General features: G+C 46.8%; 1 protein-coding gene across 4 annotated transcripts in view; it reads right to left on the bottom strand.

The window, feature by feature from the left end:
• ANKIB1 (ankyrin repeat and IBR domain containing 1) overlaps positions 1 to 23889 on the bottom strand; it is a 410970-nt gene that overhangs the window by 151780 nt on the left and 235301 nt on the right. For all 4 annotated transcript variants that reach the window (XM_030200246.1, XM_030200271.1, XM_030200262.1 and 1 more), the window contains exon 8: positions 16462 to 16606. In XM_030200246.1, the coding sequence (XP_030056106.1) occupies positions 16462 to 16606 (145 nt within the window). The remainder of the gene's footprint in view (positions 1 to 16461; positions 16607 to 23889) is intronic.

Here is a 23889-nt window from a genome sequence, read left to right as displayed (position 1 = left end):
CCCTAACACCGCCGAAGCGGGAGGGTACAAAGCTGCCCTACAGCCGCACGAAGCGGGAGGGAGCGCCAGCAGAATTTAGGTCTCAATCCAGCCCCGTAAAACGGAGGGGAGAGGAATGCAGCAGCTCACTGTAACACAAACTCGTCTCAACTCTTGAAGAATCCAATTGAAAAACTTGAACACGAAGTCCTCCTGAACAGGAACTGAAGACTAAACTTGAACCTGAAATGCAACCAGAATATAAACAGTACAGATATCTGGGAGGGGCTATGGATTGATCAGCTATGATTAATGGAAAGAAAATTATCAGGTATGATACATAATTTTACCTTCCATATCATCATGCTGATCAATCCATAGACTGGTGGGATGTACCGAAGCAGTACTCACCCAGAGCGGGACATTGAAATCCCTGACCGCAACACTGAAGCTCCAAACCGGGCCTCCGCCCGAGCAGCCACAGTCAAGCGGTAATGCCTGGAGAAGGTATGGGCCGATGCCCAAGTTGCCGCCTTGCAAATCTCTTCCAAGGAGACGGACCCGGCCTCTGCCATCGAGGCCGCCTGAGCTCTAGTGGAGTGAGCCTTCAGCCGGATAGGCGGCACCTTCCCCGCGGCCACATAAGCTGCTGCAATGGCTTCCTTGACCCATCTTGCCACTGTAGGCTTAGCAGCCTACAGACCCTTGCGAGGACCTGCAAACAGGACAAACAGATGATCCGACTTCCGGAAATCATTGGTCACTTCCAAGTATCTGATGATGACTCGTCTCACATCTAGATATCTGAGAGCAGAGTACTCCTCTGGGTAGTCCTCCCTACGAAAGGATGGGAGACAGAGCTGCTGATTCACATGGAAGCGAGAAACAATCTTGGGCAGGAAGGAAGGCACTGTGCGAATAGACACTCCTGCCTCAGTGAACTGCAGGAAAGGCTCTCGACATGATAGTGCCTGGAGCTTGGAAACTCTTCTGGCTGAAGTGATAGCCACCAAAAAGACTGCTTTCAAAGTCAGGTCTTTCAGAGATGCCCTCGACAAGGGTTCAAAAGGCGGCTTCTGCGAGGCTCTTAGCACCAGGTTGAGATTCCACGCAGGCACCACTGAGTGCAGAAGAGGGCGCAGGTGATTAACTCCCTTGAGAAAACGTACCACATCTGGCTGCGAAGCCAGGGAAGCACCCTTCAGGCGGCCCCTGAAGCAAGCCAGAGCTGCTACCTGGACTTTGAGGGAACTGAGCGACAGGCCTTTCTCCAGACCTTCTTGCAGGAACGCCAACACTGAAGAGATTGGAGCAGTGAAGGGAGAAAGTCAGCCTGCTTCACACCACGCTGCAAAGGTACGCCAAACCCTGGCGTAAGCAGTAGAAGTAGAGCGCTTCCTCGCTCTCAGCATAGTGGCGATGACCTTGTCTGAGAAGCCCTTCTTCCTCAGACGCTGCCGCTCAATAGCCAGGCCGTAAGACCAAAGGGGGAGGGATCCTCCATCACCACGGGACCCTGATGCAGCAGACCCTGCTCCACTGGCAGTCGCAGAGGGTCGTCCACTGAGAGCCTGATCAAGTCCGCATACCAGGGACGTTTGGGCCAGTCCGGACCCACCAGGATTATCCGGCCTCGATGCTTTGCCACCCGGTCTAGCACCCTGCCCAACATGGGCCAGGGTGGGAACACATAGAGAAGCTCCTGTGTCGGCCACTGTTGGAGAAGAGCATCTACTACCAGAGATCGAGGGTCCCGTCCTCTGCTGAAAAAGCGCGGCACTTGGCAATTGGCCGATGACGCCATCTGATCTAGGCTCGGCTGGCCCCAGCGCTTCATGATGTCCAAGAACGCCTGAGCCGATAACTGCCACTCTCCGGGATCCAAGGTATGGCGACTGAGAAAGTCCGCCTTGACATTCATGACTCCGGCAATGTGGGCCGCTGACAGCTGTTCCAGGTTCGCTTCCGCCCACTGGCATAGATTCATGGCCTCCTTGGCTAGAGGGGCGCTCTTGGTACCTCCCTGGTGGTTGACATAGGCCACAGCCGTGGCATTGTCCGACAGGACCCGTACTGGCTCAACACCAGTACGGGAGGAACTCCAAAAGCGCCAACTGAATGGCTCTGAGTTCCAGGAGGTTGATAGACCACTTTGCCTCTGCAGGAGACCAGAGCCCCTGCGCTGTCCTTCCCAAGCAGTGGGCTCCCCAGCCCGTCAAAGAGGCGTCCGTCGTGACGACAATCCACTCCGGGGTCACAAGAGGCATTCCTGCAGACAACTTGTCTGTCTTCAGCCACCAGCTCAGCGCCTTGCGCACTGCTGGATCCAAGGGAAGGCGCACAGCATAATCCTCCGACACAGGAGTCCAGCGCTGCAGCAGAGAGTGTTGTAGTGGTCTCATATGAGCCCTGGCCCAGTGCACTACTTCCATCGTGGCCGTCATAGAGCCCAACAGCTGCACATAGTCCCAAGCCTGAAGAGGAGAAGCTACTAGGAACTGGTCCACCTGAGCCTGAAGCTTGACAATCCGATTGTCTGGTAGGAACACTCTGCCCACTTGGGTGTCGAATCGAACTCCCAGATACTCCAGGGACTGAGTCGGGCGCAGCTGGCTTTTCTCCCAGTTGATGATCCACCCCAGGGAGCTCAAAAGAGCAATCACCCGGTCCACAGCTTTGCCGCACTCTGCATAAGAGGGGGCTCGGATCAACCAGTCGTCCAGATAAGGATGGACTTGTACTCCTTCCTTTCGCAGGAAGGCCGCGATGACCACCATTACTTTGGAGAAGGTCCGCGGAGTAGAAGCCAACCCGAACGGGAGGGCTCTGAACTGGAAGTGTCGGCCCAGGACTGCAAAACGCAGAAAGCGTTGATGAGGAGGCCAGATGGGAATAAGCAAATACGCTTCCTTGATGTCCAAGGATGCCAGGAACTCTCCTGCCTTCACTGCCGCTATAACAGCGGAGAGTCTCCATGCGAAAGTGCCGAATTTTCAAGGCCCGATTGACCCCTTTGAGGTCGAGGATAGGCCGTACAGAACCTCCTTTCTTTGGTACCACAAAGTAAATGGAGTAACGTCCCTTGCCAAGCTAATTTTCTGGCACCGGAACGACCGCACCCAGGCGGATCAGATTGTCCAAAGTCTGCTGCACTGCCACAGCTTTGACCGGAGACTTGCAGGGAGAGAGTACAAACCCGTCTCTTAAGGGTCGGCAGAACTCTAGCTTGTAGCCGTCTCTGATGACTTCCAGCACCCAAGCGTCTGAAGTTACCCTGGTCCACTCACCCAGAAACGAGGACAGGCGTCTTCCAATCTGCACTGGGCCATGGACCAGGGCCCCGTCATTGGGTACGAGACCCTGGGGGAGGACCGGAGGGCGCACCTCCGGGACGGCGGTCTCTGCGAAAGGAATGCTGCTTGGGGAGAAGTTCCTTTTGAAGGAAGAGGGGGCAGAGGAGCCCGACTTGCTCCGGGCGGGTACCGATGGGCTTCCTGAAACCGTCCTCTGGAGTTACTGGGGCGAGCACTGGCCCGAGCCCTGACCTCTGGTAACCTCTTGCCCTTAGACATGCCGAGATCGGTCACAATTTTGTCCAGCTCGACCCCAAAGAGCAGCTTGCCTTTAAAAGGCAACTTAGCCAGGCGGGACTTAGAGGCGTGGTCAGCATACCAATGCTTCAGCCAAAGCCACCGCCGCGCAGAGACTGTCTGAGCCATACCTTTAGCCGAGGCTCTCAAGACATCATACAGCAAGTCTGCCAAATAAGCCAAGCCCGATTCCAGGGCCGGCCAATCAGCCCTCAAGGAAGGATCCGAGGGGGAAGCCCGCTGCACAATCGTCAGGCATGCCCTGGCCACATAGGAGCCGCAAACTGAGGCCTGCAAACTTAAAGCAGCCGCCTCAAAGGACGACCTTAAGGCTGCCTCCAATCTTCTGTCTTGGGAGTCCTTTAGGGCCGTGCCACCTTCCACCGGCAACTCAGTTTTCTTAGTCACCGCAGTGATTAAAGAATCCCCGGTAGGCCAAAGAAAGGCCTCCCGTTCACTTTCAGGCAGAGGATAGAGGCGGGACATAGCCCTAGCCACTTTGAGGCTCGCTTCCGGGACATCCCATTGAGCCGAAATCAAGGTGTGCATGACATCATGCACGTGGAAGGTTCTAGGCGTGCGCTTCGTCCCCAGCATAATGGTGGAGCCAACAGGGGCTGAGGGAGAGACATCCTCCGGAGAGGAAATCTTCAAAATGCTCATGGCCTGCACTAACAGGTTGGGCAAGTCCTCTGAGCGAAAAATCTGCTCCATCCGAGCGGGAATCTGTCTCCTCCAAGGAATCCCCAAAGGACCGTTGGGAGAACCCAGATACGCTGCCCTCATCTACATCAGAGGAGACAGAGTCCTCTAAGGCCTGGAAATCCACCCGAGGGCGTTTACTTCCGGGGGCCTCAACCCCTTTATCGGACAAGGGAGCCGGGGCAGCGTTTTGCATAAGGAAGGCCTGATGCAGCAGCAAAATAAACTCAGGGGAGAAACCCCCCAGACTGTGCACTTCAGCAGCCTGGGCCACAGCCCTAGACGCACCCTCAACCAGCGCTCGCAAGAACGGGGGAGAAACATGCTGCACATCCAAAATGGTGTCCGGCGCGACACTCCGCGAGGGAGCCGCGCGGGAAGAATGGCGCTTAACTTTGGCCGCTTTTTTGCCGTCGCCCAAATCGAGGGCGGCCATAGAATTAACATCTCCCACCTCAAGGGCGGCCCAAGAAGAAGCCGTCCGAGCAGAGTGGCCGGCCAAGATGGCCGAGGCGAGCAGCGGGGGATGGGCGTTTATGGCGGGAAAAACCGCCGCACCGGAGGAAGAACCGGTACACTGACCGGCCTCCAAACTGACAGCCAACAAGGGCGAATCAGACTTTAAGACCCCTGCATCCCCGCTAGAAGCGCACACGCGGTCCGGGGAGTGATTCTTTGCGCCCTTGCCCTCCAACGCCATAGGCCACGTGGAGACCGATCGGGGAACCCCCTGCCCGCTACAAAAAGGTAAAAATTACCTGCTTCTCGCTCCGAGCTGTAACGAACTGGTGTCCCAGTGAGTAGCTGCAATAAACGTTGAAATAAACGTTGAAATAAACGCCCTTAAGGAAGTCCAAATATATATATATTTTTTTTCAACAGAGCCAGCGGGAGGGGGGAGAAAAGGAGGGACCTGGCACCACCAGGTTTGCACTTGCTCAAGAAGAGCCCTCAACCCCAGGTTCTCAACAAAACCTAAAAATTAGGCTTGGAGACCTAGCCAGAGCTGCTGCTGTGTGTGACCACCACCTGCTGAGTTAGAGAACATACTGAGGAGTTTCCGGCAGCACATGACCACATATAGGGAGGCAAAAGCTTTGCTCTCTATCTCCACCTGCTGGTAGATGGACACAACCCACCAGTCTATGGATTGATCAGCATGATGATATGGAAATGCCTTTTGAAAATCCAGATCCAGAATATTAACTGGCTCACCATTATTCACGTTTGTTCACCCCTTCAAAGAAATGTTGAAGATTGGTGAGGCAAGATTTCCCTTCACTAAATCCATGTTGGCCTTGTCTCATTAATCTGTGCTTATGTATATGCTCTGTAATTTTCTTCTTTATAATAGTCTCTACCATTTTGCCCAACACCGACATCAGGCTCACCGGTCTATAATTTCCCAGATCACTTCTAGAACCCTTTTAAAAAAATGGTGTTACATTGGCCACCCTCCAATCTTCCGGTACCATGCTTGATTTTAAAGATAAATTACATATTACTAACAATAGTTCTGTAAGTTCATTTTCCAATTCTATCAGACTCTGGGATGTATACCATCTGGTCCTGGCGATTTGCTACTCTTCAATTTGTCAAATTGCCTTATTACATCTTCCAGGTTTACAAAGATTTGATTCAATTTCTCTGACTCATCAGCATTGAGTACCATTTCTGGCATTTGAATCTCTTCCACATTTTCTTCGGTGAAGACAAAAGCAAAAAATTAATTTAATCTCTCTGCTACAGCCTTGACTTCCCTGAGTGCCCCCTTTACTCCTCTGTCGTCTAGCGGTCCAACTGATTCTTTTGCCAGCTTCTTGCTTCTAATATACCTTAAAATGTTTTTACTATGTGTTTTTGCCTTCAATGCAATCTTCTTTTCAAAGTCTTTCTTTGCCTCCCTTATCAGCACATTGCATTTGACATGCCATTTCTTATGCTGATTCTTATTATTTTCAGTCGGATTTATTCATTTATTTGTGACATTTATATCCCACATTATCCCAAATAAGTTTGAGTTCAATGTAGCTTACAATAAACAGTATAGGATACATAACAAGGAATAATGCATAAGAAAGTAAATTTGTTGTAAGAATCCAATTTTACAGTACAATTTTATCAACATACTGGGATAGCTATAGATGTTTAAATTTAGAAAATCTAAGTTAATGGTAAATAGAGTAATAACCAAGGTGCAGCCTATCTTTCCCGAACAGGCTCTCTCTTTGCCAGAATGTTGCCCAGTTCCTAACAAATCTAAAACCCTCCTCCCTGCATCATTGCCTCATTGATGCATTGAGACTCCGGAGCTTTACCTGTCTGTTGGGCCCGGCACATGAAATAGGGAGCACTTCTGAAAATGCTTAGCTTTCTACCTAAGAGTCTAAATTTGGCTTCCGGAACACCCCCCCCCACATTTTCCTACATCATTGGTACCCACGTGAACCAAGACAGCAGGCTCCTCCCCAGCACTGTTATCTAGGTGCTGTATGAGGTCCACCACCTTCGCCACCACCTTCGCACCAGGCAGTCAAGTGACCAACTGATCCTCACGTCCACCAGCCACCCAGCTATCTACATTCATAATGGTCAAATCTCCAATAATAATGACAGTCCTAACCCTTCTTTTCTGGGCAGAAGCCCCTGGAGACATATCCTCGGTGTGAGAGGATGTTGCATCCCCTGGAGGGCATGTCCTGGCTACAGGATCACTTCCTATCTCTCCACAGTGATGCTCTCCCTTCCCTTCAGACCTTTCTCCTCTATGGCAGCACAGAGGTTGCCAGACTGGATGTGGGACTTCTCTACTATGTTCTCGTAGGCCTCCTCTGTAAACCTCTCTATCTGCCTCAACTCCTCCAGGTCTGCTATTCTAGCCTCCAGAGATCCCTAAGTGCTAGGAACTTTTTGCACTGAGTACACATACAACTTCTCACAACTGGAAGATAATCAAACATGTGACACAATGCAAAAGACTGGAAATTCCCCATCTCACTGCTGGACTGCTGCCTGCATCTTATTATTGGTGATTTCTTAATTAAGTTGCTAATAGAGTGTGAATATATAAACTAATGTCCCCTAAGATTTCCAGTTTTTATTACTATTATTATTGTTGTTTTATTATTAGTAATAGGAACCCATCTATGGATCTAAGTAGATTGTATTTCTAAGAGCTAATTACTGGCTGATAAATTTGTAGCCTCCTAATTGGTTCAAGGGCCAATAAATCAGAGGTCAGGCCAAGGGTGGGTGGGAGTAATAGTGGGTGTGTGGGAATTAAAGTCTAAATTGGGGTTTCCTGTGCTTATTAGCTGTGTTTTATACTGATACTATAGTAACTGTAAAAAAAAAAAACCCTTAAATGCTAGTCTATGGAACTGTAATAGTGACTTTATATGCTAAGAAAAACTATTCCTTAAACTCCTTTACTAAGTGAGCAGATTATCTTGGTTTCCTCAGTTTGGACAATTTCTTGGTTATCAGGGGTGCAATTGAAAAACCATGATTAGAAAGACAGGCAGATGGCATGGTGGCATTACCATACTTTAGCATATGGAGGGACTTGGGTTTGATTCCTGGTTTAGGGTTAGCTGGAGATGCTACAGAGCAGGGGCGTAGCCAGACACCCAATTTTGGGTGGGTCTGGGCCCAAGATAGGTGGGCAGAACTCCACCCTGTCCCATGAGTGATTTGGTCTCTCCCTCTCTCTCCTGCATGCGATATGGTATCTCAAACATCCCCCCCCCCCCCCCGCATACCTTTTATATTTCAACATTTTTATTGATGGTATAACATGTTTAAGCAACATCAATCGCATGATACGTTTTGTAATAAACCAAACCAAACAGCCTGGTTAAAAACAGGTTGACATGACCACCATCATACATTTTTCATTTTCTCCCCTTCCTCCCAGATCAGCCTTTCACAAGGAGATCCCCCCTCCACCGGACTAAACAATATCTGCTTCTCGTAGGGTCCTGGCTCTTGTGACCCTCACGAGCTGCAATCTCAGCAGGAAAATAAGTCCAACCCCTCCTCCCCCCCCCCCTCTATATTTCAACATTATAGTTATTAATAATGACATACTTATATACCTACATAACAATATTTCCTGCTGGTGCCACAGGACATCACTCCCCACATCTAACCCTCCCCTCCGGTAGTCTATTCAGGACCTGGCTGCACGCTCTAGGACAGTGATGGCGAACCTATGGCACGCGTGCCAGAGAGGGTATGCAGAGCCCTCTCTGTTGGCACGTGCGCTGTCGCCTCAGCCACAGTTGTACTGCCACTATGAACTGCTGGCGCAATCGTGCTAGCAGTTCAAAGTTGTGTCGGAGCGGAGGAGAGACCCACCGGAAGTTCGTTCACCCACCGGAAGTTCGTTCCCTCCTCTCTTCGAGTTCCAGGCCCCCTCCCTCTGAATTTTAAGTCATCTATTTTACCTCGTCGGGGTTAGGGCGGCAGGATGCAGGCTCGGCTCGGTGCTTAGTTCAGTTTTCCCTTCTCTCTCTCTCAGCTCTGGTCCCGCCCTTGCGGAAACAGGAAATGAGGGCAGGACCAGAGCTGAGAGAGAGTGAGAAGGGAAAACTGGAAACTGAACTAAGCACCGAGCCGAGCCTGCATGCTTTTTACCGCTGCTGCTGCTGCCCTAACCCCGACGAGGTAAGATAGATGACTTTTAAAATTTGGAGGGAAGGGGCCTGGAACTCGAAGGGAGGGAGGGAGGGAGGGGGGATCCTGGAACTGGAAGGGAGGTTAAATTGCCCTGTTGGCACTTTGCGATAAATAATTAGATTTTGGGTTGCTGTTTGGGCACTCGGTCTCTGAAAGGTTCGCCATCACTGCTCTAGGAGACATGATATTAATGTATGGCTGCCAGATTGTCAGAAAGTGCACCCTTCTCTTTGGTGATAGTCTCGCCCCTCGGGATTCCCAGAGCATGAGTTGGTGAAACTTATTTTTCCAGTACCAAAAAGAGGGGGGTTGGTCAGATATCCAGCAATTGAGAATACACTTTTTACCCAATACACAAGCCTTATGTGTCAGCATCTGCTCACCCTTGGCACCCCTTCCCCCTTGACTCCCCGAAAGAAACATTATGCTTTCAAATGTGAGATTAATTCTACGTCCCAAGATCTCTCTAAAAAAGTTCTCCAACCTCTGCCAAATATATCTGCATTGCCATATGCAGTGTACGAATGTAGCTCCTTCTAGCTTACATTTTTGGCATCTGTCTTCATCAACTACGCCTGCATGGAATGCCCTCCTCTGAGAAAAATACGCTCTGTGTATTACACGAAATTGGCATTCCTGAAGTTCTGCGCTATGCACTATTCGGGTTATCCCCATTAATGACTTCCGTATAAGTGATTCAGATATTGGTCTCTGCATATCTTTACTCCACCGTGCTGCTATCTCTGCTACTTCCCGTGGTGGCTGTTCCCTTTCCAATAGCTTATAAAACTAGGAGACTGAAATTTGGCCTACAGCATCACCCTCCAGGAACTCCCTCATCCTCCTCCCAAAACTAAGCTGCAGGGTTTCCCGTGGAAGGCTGCGTACGTATTGTGAAAGCTGATGATATGCAAAAAGTGCCATGTGGTCCCCCCGAACAGGTATTTATGAATTCTTGTGTGGTCACCATAACTCCATCCTCCTGTACAAAGCTCTCCAGCAACGTGATACCCTTTTCCTTAAACCTATGAAATATTCTGTTATCACTTCCTGACGGAAAGTCCTCATTACCCTGTAGGGGCAAAAACACACTACTAGTCGGGTCCTGCCCCCAGGCTTGCAACACCTCTCTCCATATCCATCTCAGAGGTTCTAATAACCTGCTATGTCTAACCCTCTGGGGTATCTTTTCCCACGCCACATGCAATAAATAGTTCACGTGCCACGGGGAAAAGTATGCCTTTTCCATTTCCATATCTGTTTATGTGTTTGTCCCCAAGATCCAATCCCTTAAGTGACGTATTAAACAAGCCTTATTATATGTGGTTATGTCCGGCAAACCTAGGCCTCCCCGCCTCTGAGCCCCCACCAGGTGTTGCCATTTCATCTTAGGTTTTTTACCCGCCCAGCAAAACGATACCACTAACCTCCGGAGCGTTATCAGATCTTTTCTCAAGAGTCTAATCGGCAGTGCCTGCAATATATAAAGCCATTGGGGAAAAATTATCATGCGATATATCTGTATTCTTCCCATGAGTGACAGAGGCAGGGAGTCCCATCTAGAAAGCTGATCCCTTGTGTCTTGTATCAATTGTGTTACATTGAGCCGATAGAGCTGTCGAGTATCCATGGTTAATCTAGTTCCTAAGTATCGGAATGCCCCCTGTGCCCACCTAAGTGGAAATCCAGGACCCCACTCTTTTGCAATATCTTCTGAACTAGCCAATGCTTCAGATTTTGAATAATTTAACTTAAACCCGGAGAAGTCCCTGTACTCCTGCAGACTTTCCATCAAATGAGGCAAGGAGCAGCGGGGGTCTGTTATTAACACTAAAAGGTCGTCTGCGAATGCCGCTGTCTTAAATGTTAGGTCTTTAATCTGGACCCCTGTGATATCAGTATTACTCTGTATCTCCCATAAAAGAGGGTCCACAGTAAGAATAAAGAGTAACGGTGACAGTGGGCATCCCTGCCTTGTGCCCCTCTGAATTGGGAACCACTCTGAAAGTTGCCCATTAGCGTACAGTTGTGCTGTAGGATCAGTATACAACACCTCCACTGCTCGGGCAAAGAGACCGACGATGCCAAATTTGAAAGTGCCAAGCCCTTACGAGGAAAAACTACACTGGCTCCCACTTAAGGAACGCATCGCGTTCAAGGTATGCTCACTAGTTCACAAAGAGGCATATTTTCAAAGCACTTTGGGAGGCTAAGTTCCATAAGTTTCTATGGAACTTTGGGAGGCTAAGTGCTTTGAAAATGACCTTGAAAATTATCCATGGAGACGCACCAGCTTACATGTCAGATTTGATATACCTACCACCTAGGAACGCCAAAAGATCATCCCGCACATTCCTTGATCTACACTTCCCCAGCTGCAAAGGAATGAAATACAAACTAATGCATGGTCAAACTTTACCTATCTGAGCACACAGTTATGGAACGCACTGCCACGCAGCTTGAAATTGATCTACGAAAGAACGAACTTCCGCTCATTACTGAAGACCCATCTCTTTAATAAAGCATACCACAAAGATCAACCAATGTGAATATGCACAACCGCCCACCTATATTCAGAACTGTCTCTTAATATCTGCCTGTATACTATTACTTTGTTTTATTATCATCATGCCAACCAAAACCCTGCAATACTAAATGCTAAGTAGTAGTAGTAGTAATACTAAATGTTCATTTACTAACATTCTTCCACTACTCATGATGTATTGTAAGCCACTTTGAGCCTGCAAAGAGGTGGGATAAGGTGGGATACAAATGCAACAAATAAATAAATAAATAAAATATGCCTTTAATACGCTGAAAAGGAAGTCCCACCCTCTCTATCAAATGCCTTTTCAGCGTCAAAGCTGATTAGCATTGCTTGAGTTTGATCTAGTTGTACCGTTTCTAGGGCCGCCCATATTCTTCTCATGTTCTTTGCTATTACTCTCCCACAGGTGAATCCTACTTGCGGTTCCATTACCAAATCAGGGAGGCATCATGACAGTCTATTTGCTAAGATATTAGCCAGTAATTTTGTTTCTATATTGAGGAGCGATATTGGCCTATAAGAGTCAGGGCGATCCTTTGGCTTACCTGGTTTCGGCAACACCGTAATCTGGGCCCTGTTTAAATGTGCTGGCAACCAACCCCGCTGTAAGGAGGTATTAAATACCTCTGTAAGCACCTGACCAGTTTCAGCATTCAACAATTTGTAGAACTCAGACCGCATACCGTCTGGTCCAGGTGCTTTATTTAATTTAGTTTGCTTAACCACCCATTCCACTTCCTCAACCGCTATTGGTGCATTCAAGACTTCTAAATCTCCTTCCGATACTTGTGGTAGGTCCTTATATCTAGATATAGGGCACTCGGAGTCACTAGGTCTTCCTGTCTGGAGTATAGCTTTTTAAAGAATGCTGTCAGTACCGCATTAATCCCCGAGTCAGTGTGAGTCCTCTTGCCTGCCTCATCTACCATTGTTAAAATGCGCTTAGCTTCCAATTCTGAGTGGCTAACTTAGCCAGTAGCCGCCCACTTTTATTCGCGAATATATACAGTTGATATCTATAGTAGTCAGTTGACCTCTGCACTTTCTCCTGTAGGAGTTCATTTAAAGCCTGTTGTGCTTCTAGCAATTGTGTTTTTATGAGTAATGAATGTCCTTGACCATATTGTTTCCTTAGCAGTGTCACGTGTCTTTCTAAACGTAACACCTCCCAAATTCTAACCTTTCTCTTGAATGCCACATAAGATATAAGTTCTCCCCTAAGAACCGCCTTTGCGGATTTCCAAAAAAGGATGGGGTCCTCCCTGTGTTGTGCATTGGCGTCTCAATATTCCCGCCATCTCTCTATCAGGAATGTGGGAAACTGACTATCTCTATAAAGAAAAACTGGAAACCACCAAGCACCACCTACAGACCTCTCTTCCCTCCACCTCAATTGGACTTTTACCCAAGCATGATCTGATATCATTATTGGTCCTATTTGAGCCTCTTCCACTCTAGTCAGCAATTCCGGGGAGGAAAATATATAGTCTATTCGGGACATGGTCGAATGGGCCCCTGGACATGTGTGTGAAGTCTTTTTCCGTGGGATGTAACATTCTCCAGACATCCACCAAGCCAAAGACATTGCATATTCGTGTGACACCCCTCTCTGATCTAGCCAATTCCCTTCCCGTAGGCGTAGATCTGTCCATTTCAGGATCAATTACTTCATTCATGTCTCCTCTTAGTAAGATGGGCAGCTCCCCTAACATCTTGATGTTACTTATAACTCGGGAGTAGAACTTTTTGTCAAATGTATTTGGTGCATATATATTGCCTAACAATATTGGCTGACTCTCTATTACTACTGATGCCAAAAGATATCTACCCCCTTGGTCGGCCAAAACTTTCTTTATCTCAACATTAAGCCCTTTCCGAATCAGGGTGATTACTCCTCCCTTCTTCCCTACAGCTGGTGCATCAATCCATTCTCCCACCCACCACTTCTTCAGTTTAGCATGCTCTCCCGGGTAAGATGTGTTTCTTGTAGAAACGCTGTGTTTACTTTCTTATTGTGCAGAGCTTTCAAAATTTTTTGTCTCTTAACCGGGGAATGTATGCCTCCTACATTCCAGGTGATTACCTTTAGTGTATTCATGTCACTCCTGGCTCAAAGTGAATGTTTTGCATGTTAGTGTGTTTCAGTGCCATTTTATAAACGTGCCCAGTGAGTGTCCCAGCCTCCACTCCCCAAGCAGCAATCTCCCATACCATCATTCCTGAGGGACCTATTCCTAAGTCCCGGGTTAGCCAGCAGTCGTGTCGTAAACTCAAAATCCCTCCCCTTCCTTCTCCCATACCCTCCCCCCTCATATCCCTTCCCCACCCCCCTTCCCCTCTTCCCATCCCTCCTCCACCCCCCTCCCCCAACCCACTTTCCGCTTGTATGCCTCTAGGCATAACTCCTGTATTACCAGAACAGAGCGCCTTAATCCACCCTAGTCATTCTCCTCCGTTTTCCCTTTGCAACATTGATCAGTTCCTGCTCACCAACCCTCTGATGGGTTCCGATAGTCCCTCTGAAAAGTCCAGCATTCTCTTGCGTCCTCCAGATGACTATTGTGTCTTCTATATGAGAGTGCTCATAGTTCTCTCTCGTTTTGCTTAGCTGTCTATCTTTCAACAGTTAACATCAACAACTGCAATACAACTGAATCCATCAGCAACATCCAATAGATCCTTATGGTTTAACTGTGCCGTTTTGGTTAATACCTTCGATCCTCAACCTTCTTGCTGCTGCGCCATCTTTTCCACATAGGTATTTGCCTGCTCCACTCTCTCGAAATACACCGCTTGGCCATTATCCATCAATTTGAGCTTAGCTGGGTAAAGCAAGCTAAATTTATATTTCAGCCCAAACAGTTTGGTACACAGTGGAGCGAAGCTTTTTCTCGCTGCTGACACTGCTGAGGAGTAATCCTGAAAGCAAAGTATGCGTTGGCCCTTGTACTCCAGGGTTTTGCCTGCTCGCAATGCTTGTAAGATTGAAACTTTGCGCGCATAGTTCAAAATGCGAAAAATAATCACTCGTGGTCTGCCTGCTCCTTCTCTTCTTTGGCCCAGTCTATGTGCCCTTTCTATGCGGAGAGAAGACGCTAAGTCATCATTCTCCAGGGTCTCTGGTAGTCATTTTTCGAGGAAGGGGCACAGGTTCCGTTCAGGAAGAACCTCCGGTAAGCCCACGAGCCTGAGGTTATTCCTCCTTGCTCTATTTTCGAGATCTTCTAATTTCGCCTCCACCTCCATGAGGTGCGCCTGTAGCCGTGGATATTCCTCTTTCACCCTCAGGATATCCTCCTCAGCCTGCACCACTCGTTGCTGCATCGCCTGTAGCTCCGTCAACATTTTGGTATGTTTCTCATCTAATCCTTCTAAATTTGTCTATTATGAATTGCAGTTTTACTCCTACCGCCTACTTGACTGCTGTCTTCACCTCCTCCGTAACCTCCGCCGCCCACAGCGAGCTGGGCGATGGCGACGATGGCAAGGTCTTGTCCGTCATTTTGGTATCGGCGGCCCGGGTTTTATCTTTTGTATCCTTGCAGCTTGATTTTGAGGCCATCCGTGACACCCTTCGCTCCGCCGCCTTCTCAGATCTATGTCCAAGGTTCTCGTGGGAATCACTGTTCTTGCTCAGCAGGGAAACGGGGCTATTCGCGTGCAGGTTATCCCAGGCACTCCGGAGCAGTGCGTTTCCACATCCTCACCGCTCCATGTCTCCACCAGAAGTCCCCTGCATACCTTTTAAATAGCAGATTTTCACCAACAGTAAACAGCAACTAATACGCACTTCTCATGTTGGCTCCACAGCCTTCTCTCTGATGCAACTTCCTGTTTCCACATAGGCAGGAATACATCAAAGGGGAGGCTGTGGGGCTGGTGTGAACAGTATGTGTCAGTCGCTGCAGGCCAAGATCTTCTATTTACAAAGTATTCAGGAGGTCCAGTTGTTGGCAGTTTTTGGCTGGTGGGGCTTGGGGATCCCTGCCATCCACACCATAGGTGTGCTGCTACTGAGTGGGCCTGAGCTCAAATTGGGTGGGCCTGGGCCCACCAGGGCCCACCCTTGGCTATGCCAATGTGACAGAGGCAGCACTGATAGTTCCTGGGAAAAGTCTGTATCATCCTGTAATGACAACATTCAGTGGCCAGTTAGGGTCCAGAACTCAAGGTGTTTTGTTTGGAAGGATCCCCTGCTGCATGCCCTGACTGAAGACAGTCTTTGCAACGACTCAACTAAAATAACTGGAAGGGAATACAAAACAGGGAAAAATTTTCAGACAGAGGCAAATGAAGGCTCCTGGCACTTGGTTCAGATTGAGCTGGAAGTCCAAAGGAGCAGAACAAAACTTGCTGACCTGCCTACAAACACACACACAAACAATCACTGTCATCTTCTCAGGATTAAACTTGCTGGGAAGCAAACTTGGTATGCCAACAATCAAAAGGAGCCTTGGATGACTGCTGCCAGGCACTTTATTTTTTTTTTTAAGTAGTTCTGGCTGCTTTCCTTCTATCAGCTGGTGTAAAGTGAGAGTGAACCCAAAGTCACTATGCAAACAAGACTGTCAAAGATCCCAGAATTCCTGTGATTCTCAGTAGAACTACACAACATTCATTCTTCCAGAAATAAAAAGGGAACTGAACTATCATACTTCAGTCCAGGGGAAGGGTCAGAAAAACTGACCAGACACTGTAATAGGGTTCTGTGGATAGGTCCATCTGAATCGGTTTCTGTAAAGCCCTATGGTATCTTGGGCCAAACCAGGCAGGAAGTGGGTTCCCCAATATATCTATTCTACTTCATTATGTCCAAGCTGTTTGCATGGGAACAATGAAGAAAACACAAGGTTATTTTGCAGAATGATCTCTGTAACATATCATCCTTTAGAACAGCGGGCTTGTTGCTGTTAGCATAGTGTAGTCGGCTCATGTTTCAGTTGAACATGAGCTGCATTTTACCTTAATATCAAACTGAAGGTATCGTTTGTCCATCTCCTTAGAAACCACGCTTTCTATGACATCCACAGGTACAAGTTGAAAGCACTCATATGCTGGGCAGAATATGTTGTGAGCCTCACCCTCCTGAATTTTCAAATTCAAAAACCTGTCAAAGATATCAAACCTATTAACAAAAACAGCAAAAATGACATCCACCAAAGTACTGATTAAAAAAAAAATCAAAACAAAAACCCTACACAAACTTGTAAAATTTACTGCCATGCCCATTAAGAAGTTGTAGCAAAAACGGAGAGAATTATGTTTTCTATACATGCTGCAATCACAGTGAACATAGATGATGTACTTCAAAGTATATGCTGTTCTAAGGTAACAGATACCATTTCCCTAGATCCTGATTTGGATTCAAGAAGAGTACACTATGCTTTGGGATGATTATTTTTTTCTGAGAAAAACTTAGGTGGATGCACTTAAAAAGAAAACCATCGTCTAATCAAGCTCTAGTCAAAACCACTGATCTAGACGTTAGCAGTATAATTATGCAATCAAGCAAATATATTTTCCAAATTTTCAGATTTCAAGTATTCTTTTGGTGTTCTCATCAACCAAAAAAGGCACTAGGGAGAAACATCATGTGAGACCTTATAAAATCCAACTGATAAGGATAATGACATTTGCTCATTAGAAATGTTATCATAACATTACTTCCAGTATACTAATTCTATGAAGAGACCTGGATTTTACTCATAACTTCTGCAGAATTTGCCTTTTGCCATGGAACTATGGCAACTTGTCCACTCACAAGACCAGCAATGCTGCCACCCACTCTTCTTGCTCCTTTCACAATTGCTACTAATTACTGTGAAAACGAGCAAAAAATGTTTTTCGGCTTTACCATGTGGGCACAAACTTAAATATCCCTTTTAATAGGTCTGCTATGCTCCCCAAATAGGGGTACTGCAGAGTATAATGCTGCATAGATTACATGCTACAGCATATTGCTTGAATGATTGTAACAAGAGGGATTAGGGCCACTGCTTCCAGACCTGTCAGCACTGGACTACCATCCATGCGCTTCAGCTGGTCTTGGATCATGCGCATCATTTCTGGAAGTAGTTTTTCCTAGATCTCCTGTGTGTCTATGTCAAAGTACTCATACATTGATGATGTGTTCAATGTGTGCTGGAAGGGTAAGAGTAAGCATCAGTATTGTATTGTGTTATGATAGTCTAGACCAGGGGTGGGCAAACCATGGTCCTTGAGGGCCACAACTCAGTCAAGTTTTCAAGATTGCCACAATAATATGCATGAGATTTATTTGCATGTGCTGCTTATGCATATAGATCTCATGCATATTCATTATGGAAATCTTGAAAAACAAACTAGGTTGTGGCCCTCAAGGACCACGGTTGCCCACCCTTGGTCTAGACCATGATTTTTTGTTTTCAGATTGACCTGGACTGCTACCAGAGGAGCACTCTTCTACCTGGCTTCCAAAAGAGAAAGAAAGAAAGCTACTTGCCTCCTGAATGCTCCAATAAACTCTTAAAAGACCAGCTGTGGCAGGTCCTGAAAGCCTATCTTGTCAATATGTTGTGCAGTGTGCTTTCCATACAGCTAATGGTTTGGGTGTGACTGAAATGCGCATTAGGGTGTGAGCATAGTATAGGGGGGAGAGGAGTGCAGGAGGATATCTGACTCGCTGATGTGGCAGATAGCATGTGTTTCTCTGTGTGCATCAGTTTGATTTTTAGTACAGAAATAGTGTTCCGTGATGATTTGATGAAAAGGAAGTAACAATTTTCAACAACTGTGTATAAAAAAACTACAGATAGAATACTTTTTTAACTTCGCCAGTTGCCATCCACTCACTTTGAAGAGGAGCTTACCCCACTCTCAGTTACTTAGATGATATATTTACACTGATTTGCGTGATTTTAAAATCCAGGCATTAGATCTATAGGAATGTTTAATGGAGAGGGATACCCACTCAGCAGTTGTTAAAAATGCATATAACTTTAAACAGTTTTTATTGAACAAATGAATAAAAATACATGACAATAATCTTACTCACATGTAGTTTAATTTTTCAAACAATTTCAACCCCTCTTCCTCCTCCATGAACCATTCAGCACCCAGACTCCTCCAGGCAGCAAACAACAAAACTTGATCCCATAATCCCTACCCACCCTCAGTTAGTACTTAACTATTTTATTAATAAATCACTAAACTATAAAGGCATTTTGATACAGCACTAAAAACCTCCAAAGAAAACAGAAAAAAACCCACACAAAAAGCATGAGCACAGTGCAGATATTTCACTTTCCTCCCAGTCAAAAACTTATAGTAAGTTGAGAACCAAGCTACGAGCTTTTGGTGATAAACAGACTTATGTATGCCTCCCAGATGTTGTAAAATAATGTCTTCTTTTTCTGGGAAGTTACCACTGAACATCTTTCCAGCATCATCAAAGCATGAAGACAATTACATCATCCTCAAAATGAAGGAGGTGTATCACTAACCCACATACTCATAATTGTTTATTTTTCTTTCAATCATTGCCACCTTTCAAATAAATAGGTGAGTTCCTTTCACCTGGATTCTTAAAGATTCATATTTATCCATCTAGCCAGAGAAAGAGGGAATTTCTGGTTTGTAAGTTTTTCAAGATAGTGTATTACAGACCCCCAAAAGTATTTAATTTTGGGGCAAACTCACAAGCATTAAAAAAAAAAAAAAAGAATTAATCTGGCCCCCACATTTCAAACAATTCGGTGTGGCTACCTTGTCTCAAAAGTAAGCCTGTTGTTGGGTAAATAAGCTCAAACAATACCCTAAGGTCGGCATTCCTACAATTCTTCACTCACTGAAAGTTCAGTGATCCTCTTTATTAACTGGTAAAAATCAAGCTCTACTGGCATTATTCCAAGGTCTGTGTTCTAGTGAGTACATAATGATTCAAATCTTTAATGGGAGATATTTGATATAGTCTAGTGAATAACAGACATATATTATATCTCCCTTATTTGCTCAAATAAATCCCCTTAAGCAAGAACCACAATGAATCAACTACCTTTATCTAGGAATGCAACATAACGTTGTAATTGACAATATACAAAAACATCTCTGGGGTGTCTCTGTATCTTTTCTAGCGTAAACAGTGTCCCATCAGGATAAAAAACATGCTCCAAAGACACACCCTCGTTGTGCCAGCGGATAAATGTCGCTGAGTCTAATCCCCGAGTGAACTATGCATTACCCTGGAACAGGAGTAAGTCTGATAGCCATAGGTCACCTCCCCAACAACGCACCAATTCCATCCAGGTATCCCCTAAGTGAATGCACTAAGACACTAGTTTTTATAAAATGTAGCAAATGTTTTACTGGTACATGCAATAAAAAACTTAAGTGTCAAGGCAAAGAGTAGTTACTTACCTGTAACAGGTGTTCTCCGAAGACAGCAGGCTGCATATTCTCACAAGTGGGTGACGCCACGTCGGCCCCGGAGGATTTTAAAGCAAAATCTCAAAATCTCTTTACGGCGTTCCGACGCGCGAGCGATCGTACTGCGCATGTGCGCACACCTCTTCCCGCTCGCCGTGCGGACACGCCCCTCAGTTAAATCCAAAAGATGGAGGAGACAACTCCAAAAGGGGAAGGTGGGAGGGTTTGTGAGAATATGCAGCCTGCTGTCTTCGGAGAACACCTGTACAGGTAAGTAACTACTCTTTCTCCAAAGACAAGCAGGCTGATATGTCTCACAAGTGGGGTATCCCTAGCTTCCAGGCTTACACAACAAACAGTGGTCAATTGAGTCTCGCAACGGCGAGGCCAGAATAAAATTGACCTGAAAAGAAGAAATATCTAATGAGTGTAGCCTGGAACAGAACAAAAATGGGCTTAGGAGGGTTGGAGTTGGATTCTAAACCCCAAAGAAGTTCTGCAGCCCCGACTGCCCAAACCGACTGACGAGTCGGCTATTGCTGAAGGCAGTAGTAAGATGAAAATGTGTGGACTGATGACCACACCGCAGCTTTGCAGATCTCTTCAATAGTGACTGATCTTAGATGAGCCACCGACTTAGCCATGGCTCTAATTTTGTGAGCCGTGACATGGCCTTCTAGAGTCAGTCCAGCTTGGACAAAATGAAGGAGATGCACTCTGCTATCCAAGAAGAAATTATGCAGTTTCCGACAGCAACTGGCATTAAAAGAAATAACAACTGGGCGGACCGTCCGAGGGAGCTCGTCTGCTCCACGCAAAAAGTGCGGAGCTTGCTTTCGCCAGGGCTTGTAAGATGAGGGAGAAAGAATGTTGGTAAGACAACTGACTGGATCAGCTGGTACTCTGATACCAGCGCCAGTAAGAACTTTGTCTGCATGCAGAGAACTACTCTGTTAAGATGAGAAGTAAGGTAAGGCGCTTGAGCTACTAGAGACCGAAGCTCACCGACCTTACGAGTTGAAGGAACAGCCACTAAGGAAAACGACCTTCCAGGTCCAATACTTCAGATGGCAGGAATCCAGTGGCCCGAATTGAGCTTGCAGCAGCTGGATGAAAACGACATTGGGACCCCAAGATACTGGATAAGGAGTGATAGGAACTCTGACCGAAGCATAAGAGCCAACTGTCAAAATTATTGTGGGTGGTAAGCCCAACAGAAATAATCTCCCCTAGACACATACAAGGAATTCTCTCAATATTGGGGGAGAGATAAACCTCTCGTGAAGTGGACAGCTAAAGGCTGACCTTTCACACGTTGATGATAAGCTCTATTGCACAAAGATGAATACTGACAGAGTTGGTCTTGAGACCAGACTCAGACAGGTGTAGAAAGAACTCAAGCAAGGTCTGTATAAGACAAGATGCAGGATCTAGGGCCTTGCTGTCACACTAGACGGCAAACCTCTTCCATGAAAAAGAATAACACCTCTTTGTGAAATCTTTTCTGAAAGCAAGCAAGAGTCGGGAGACACTCTGGAAAACTCAACGAAACCCCACTCTCAACATCCAGACCGTGTGAGCCAGAGATTTGAGGTTGGGATGCAGAAGTGCCCCCTCGTTCTGCGTAATGAGAGCTGGAAAACATTCCAACTCCAGAAGAAGAGGGAATCCTATCTGACGCAGCTAGAAAAGAGCAATCAGAATCATGGCTCCACAATCTTGCTTGAGAAACAGCAAAGTCTTTTCCACCAGATGTATGGGAGGATACGCATACGGAAAACCTGTCTCCCAAAGAAGGAGAAAGGCATCCAATGGTAGCCTGCCGTGAACCTGCAGCCTGGAACAGAACTGAGGGACTTTGCGATTGGACTAAGTAGCAAAAAGATCCACTGAGGGGTCTTTCGAACTATAGGCATGCTCAACTGTAGCATTATCCTGCTCAGCCTGTCGGCCAGACTGCTGTTTACACCAATTAGATAAGTGGCTTGGAGAAAACATGCCGCATTGCGGGCCCACCGCTACATCTGCATGGCATCCTAACTCAGAGGGCAAGATCCAGTACTCCTTTGTTATCAAGTACATCACAACCCGATTGTTTGGTTGAATTAAAATAATTTGGTTGGATAGCCAGGAGGGATGCAACCTTCGTCAGCAGCTTTTGACTGAGTAAGATGCCTCAGAATCAAAATAGAGAGAATTAACCACCTCTGAGGGGAATACCGAAGACTGGTGAACAGTCGGGTTATATCCTCTAGATACCCTAAACTTGATACCACTGGGAAGCTAGGATGCACTGAGCGGATGTCATGTGCGAAAGTGCCATGGGAGTTACATGAACTGCGGAAGCCATGTGTCTAGAAGTCTCAATATGTACTGTGCTGTAATCTGTTGAGACGGGCAATCATCGTGTTAAGGGAACACATGCACTCCCAGTCCATGAAGATACGCTGCAACAACAGCCAGGCACTAGGAAAAAAACATACTCTGGATGCAAAGAGAGTATAAGTATCCTGTAAATCCAGAGAGCATAACCAATCGTTTTCCTGAAGTATGGGAAGAAGGATGCCCAGGGAAAGCATCCTGAACCAAATCTGTTTAGGCCCCTTATGTCTATGATGGGACGCAACCCACAAAGAAAGACCTGGAATAGAATCTCAACCCTTCTTGCCCTGGTGGAACGGGCTCGACTGCATTGGCGCTGAGAAAAGCAGAGAGTTCCTCTGCAAGTACTCACTTTTGATGGAAGCTAAAGGATTAAGCTTCCAATGAACAATGTGGAGGGTTTGATTCCAGATTGAGAATGTATCCTAACCGGACTAGTTGAAAAACCCTACCGGTTGGAGGATAAAGAAGTCACCTTTGGTGGAGAAAATGTAAACTTCCCCCCCCCCCCGACAGGCAGAATGGCCGGTAAGGACATTTTTTTTTTTTTTTTTTTTTTAGTGGCTATACTGAATTGGAGCCAGTCAAAACCCCCTCTGTTTCCTGGGGAATAGCTGCAGGGGCCTGATTAGGTGCACGCCGCTGACTAGAACGAGCGTGCTGAGGCATAGCCCGAACCGGCTGTCGAGAAGTAGGAGTATAGGTACGACCCCTTAAGGCACAAGGAAAACTACTCCTCTCTCTAAAGAACTTCCAAGATGAGGAAGTGTATGTACAGCATATCTATAGTTTTCTGCTGAGTCTCCTCCTCCAGGAGAGAGGCACACAGTCATGAGAGTCTGTCACTGTACCTAGAGCAGAAATCTAGGTGTTACATTACAAGTGTCGAAAATGCCCTTGGACAGGAACCTGCGACACACCGTGTGCTACCTGACCACTTGGTGAAAAGGTCTAGCCTATTCCGGTGGGAATGCTCGTAAAGATCTGACAAGACTTGATTTGGGATGCGATCATGCCAGCCTGGTACGCCATTCTCCAAAAGAGGCTAAGGATGTATGCTCTGGCCCTGGGGGCACCAAAGTAAGTTCTTAGAACTCCTATCTGTTCTGAGTGCAGAAGACTCAGGTGAAGATAGTAGTCCAGGACCTCTAGCATCTGGGCATTGGGATTCACAATCTCCACTGTAATGTCAGATGACCATCATTGAACTGAACTAACTACTCAAACAGAGCAGCACAGATCCAAACACGTCCGATATGGAGGCTAATATGGGTCGAGAAGTTGCCCCAGTAGGGTGCGAACACCCATACCAGAGGCAGCATCGGTGAAGGAGACCAGGTGAAAAGCCAGATGCCGCAGGAGGCGGGTAGCACCCATGGCATCCAATGGTACCCATGGTCCCGAAGCCAAGGACAAAGTCTGGAAATGCAAGGGAATCGAAACCAGACTGCTAGACCATGGCACCGACGGTACCGATGATACACATGGTACCGATGGACCCCGGTACCAATGGTACCCATGGTACTTGGTACCGATGATAGTCATGGTATCCGGTACCGATGGTACCCATGATACCTGGTACCGATGGTAACCATGACATGTGGT

The sequence above is a fragment of the Microcaecilia unicolor genome, chromosome 1, assembly GCF_901765095.1.
Source record: "Microcaecilia unicolor chromosome 1, aMicUni1.1, whole genome shotgun sequence".
In the NCBI taxonomy this organism is placed as follows: domain Eukaryota; kingdom Metazoa; phylum Chordata; class Amphibia; order Gymnophiona; family Siphonopidae; genus Microcaecilia; species Microcaecilia unicolor.
The sequence above is the reverse complement of the archived record's forward strand: the minus strand, read 5'-3'. Positions and strand labels throughout refer to the sequence as shown.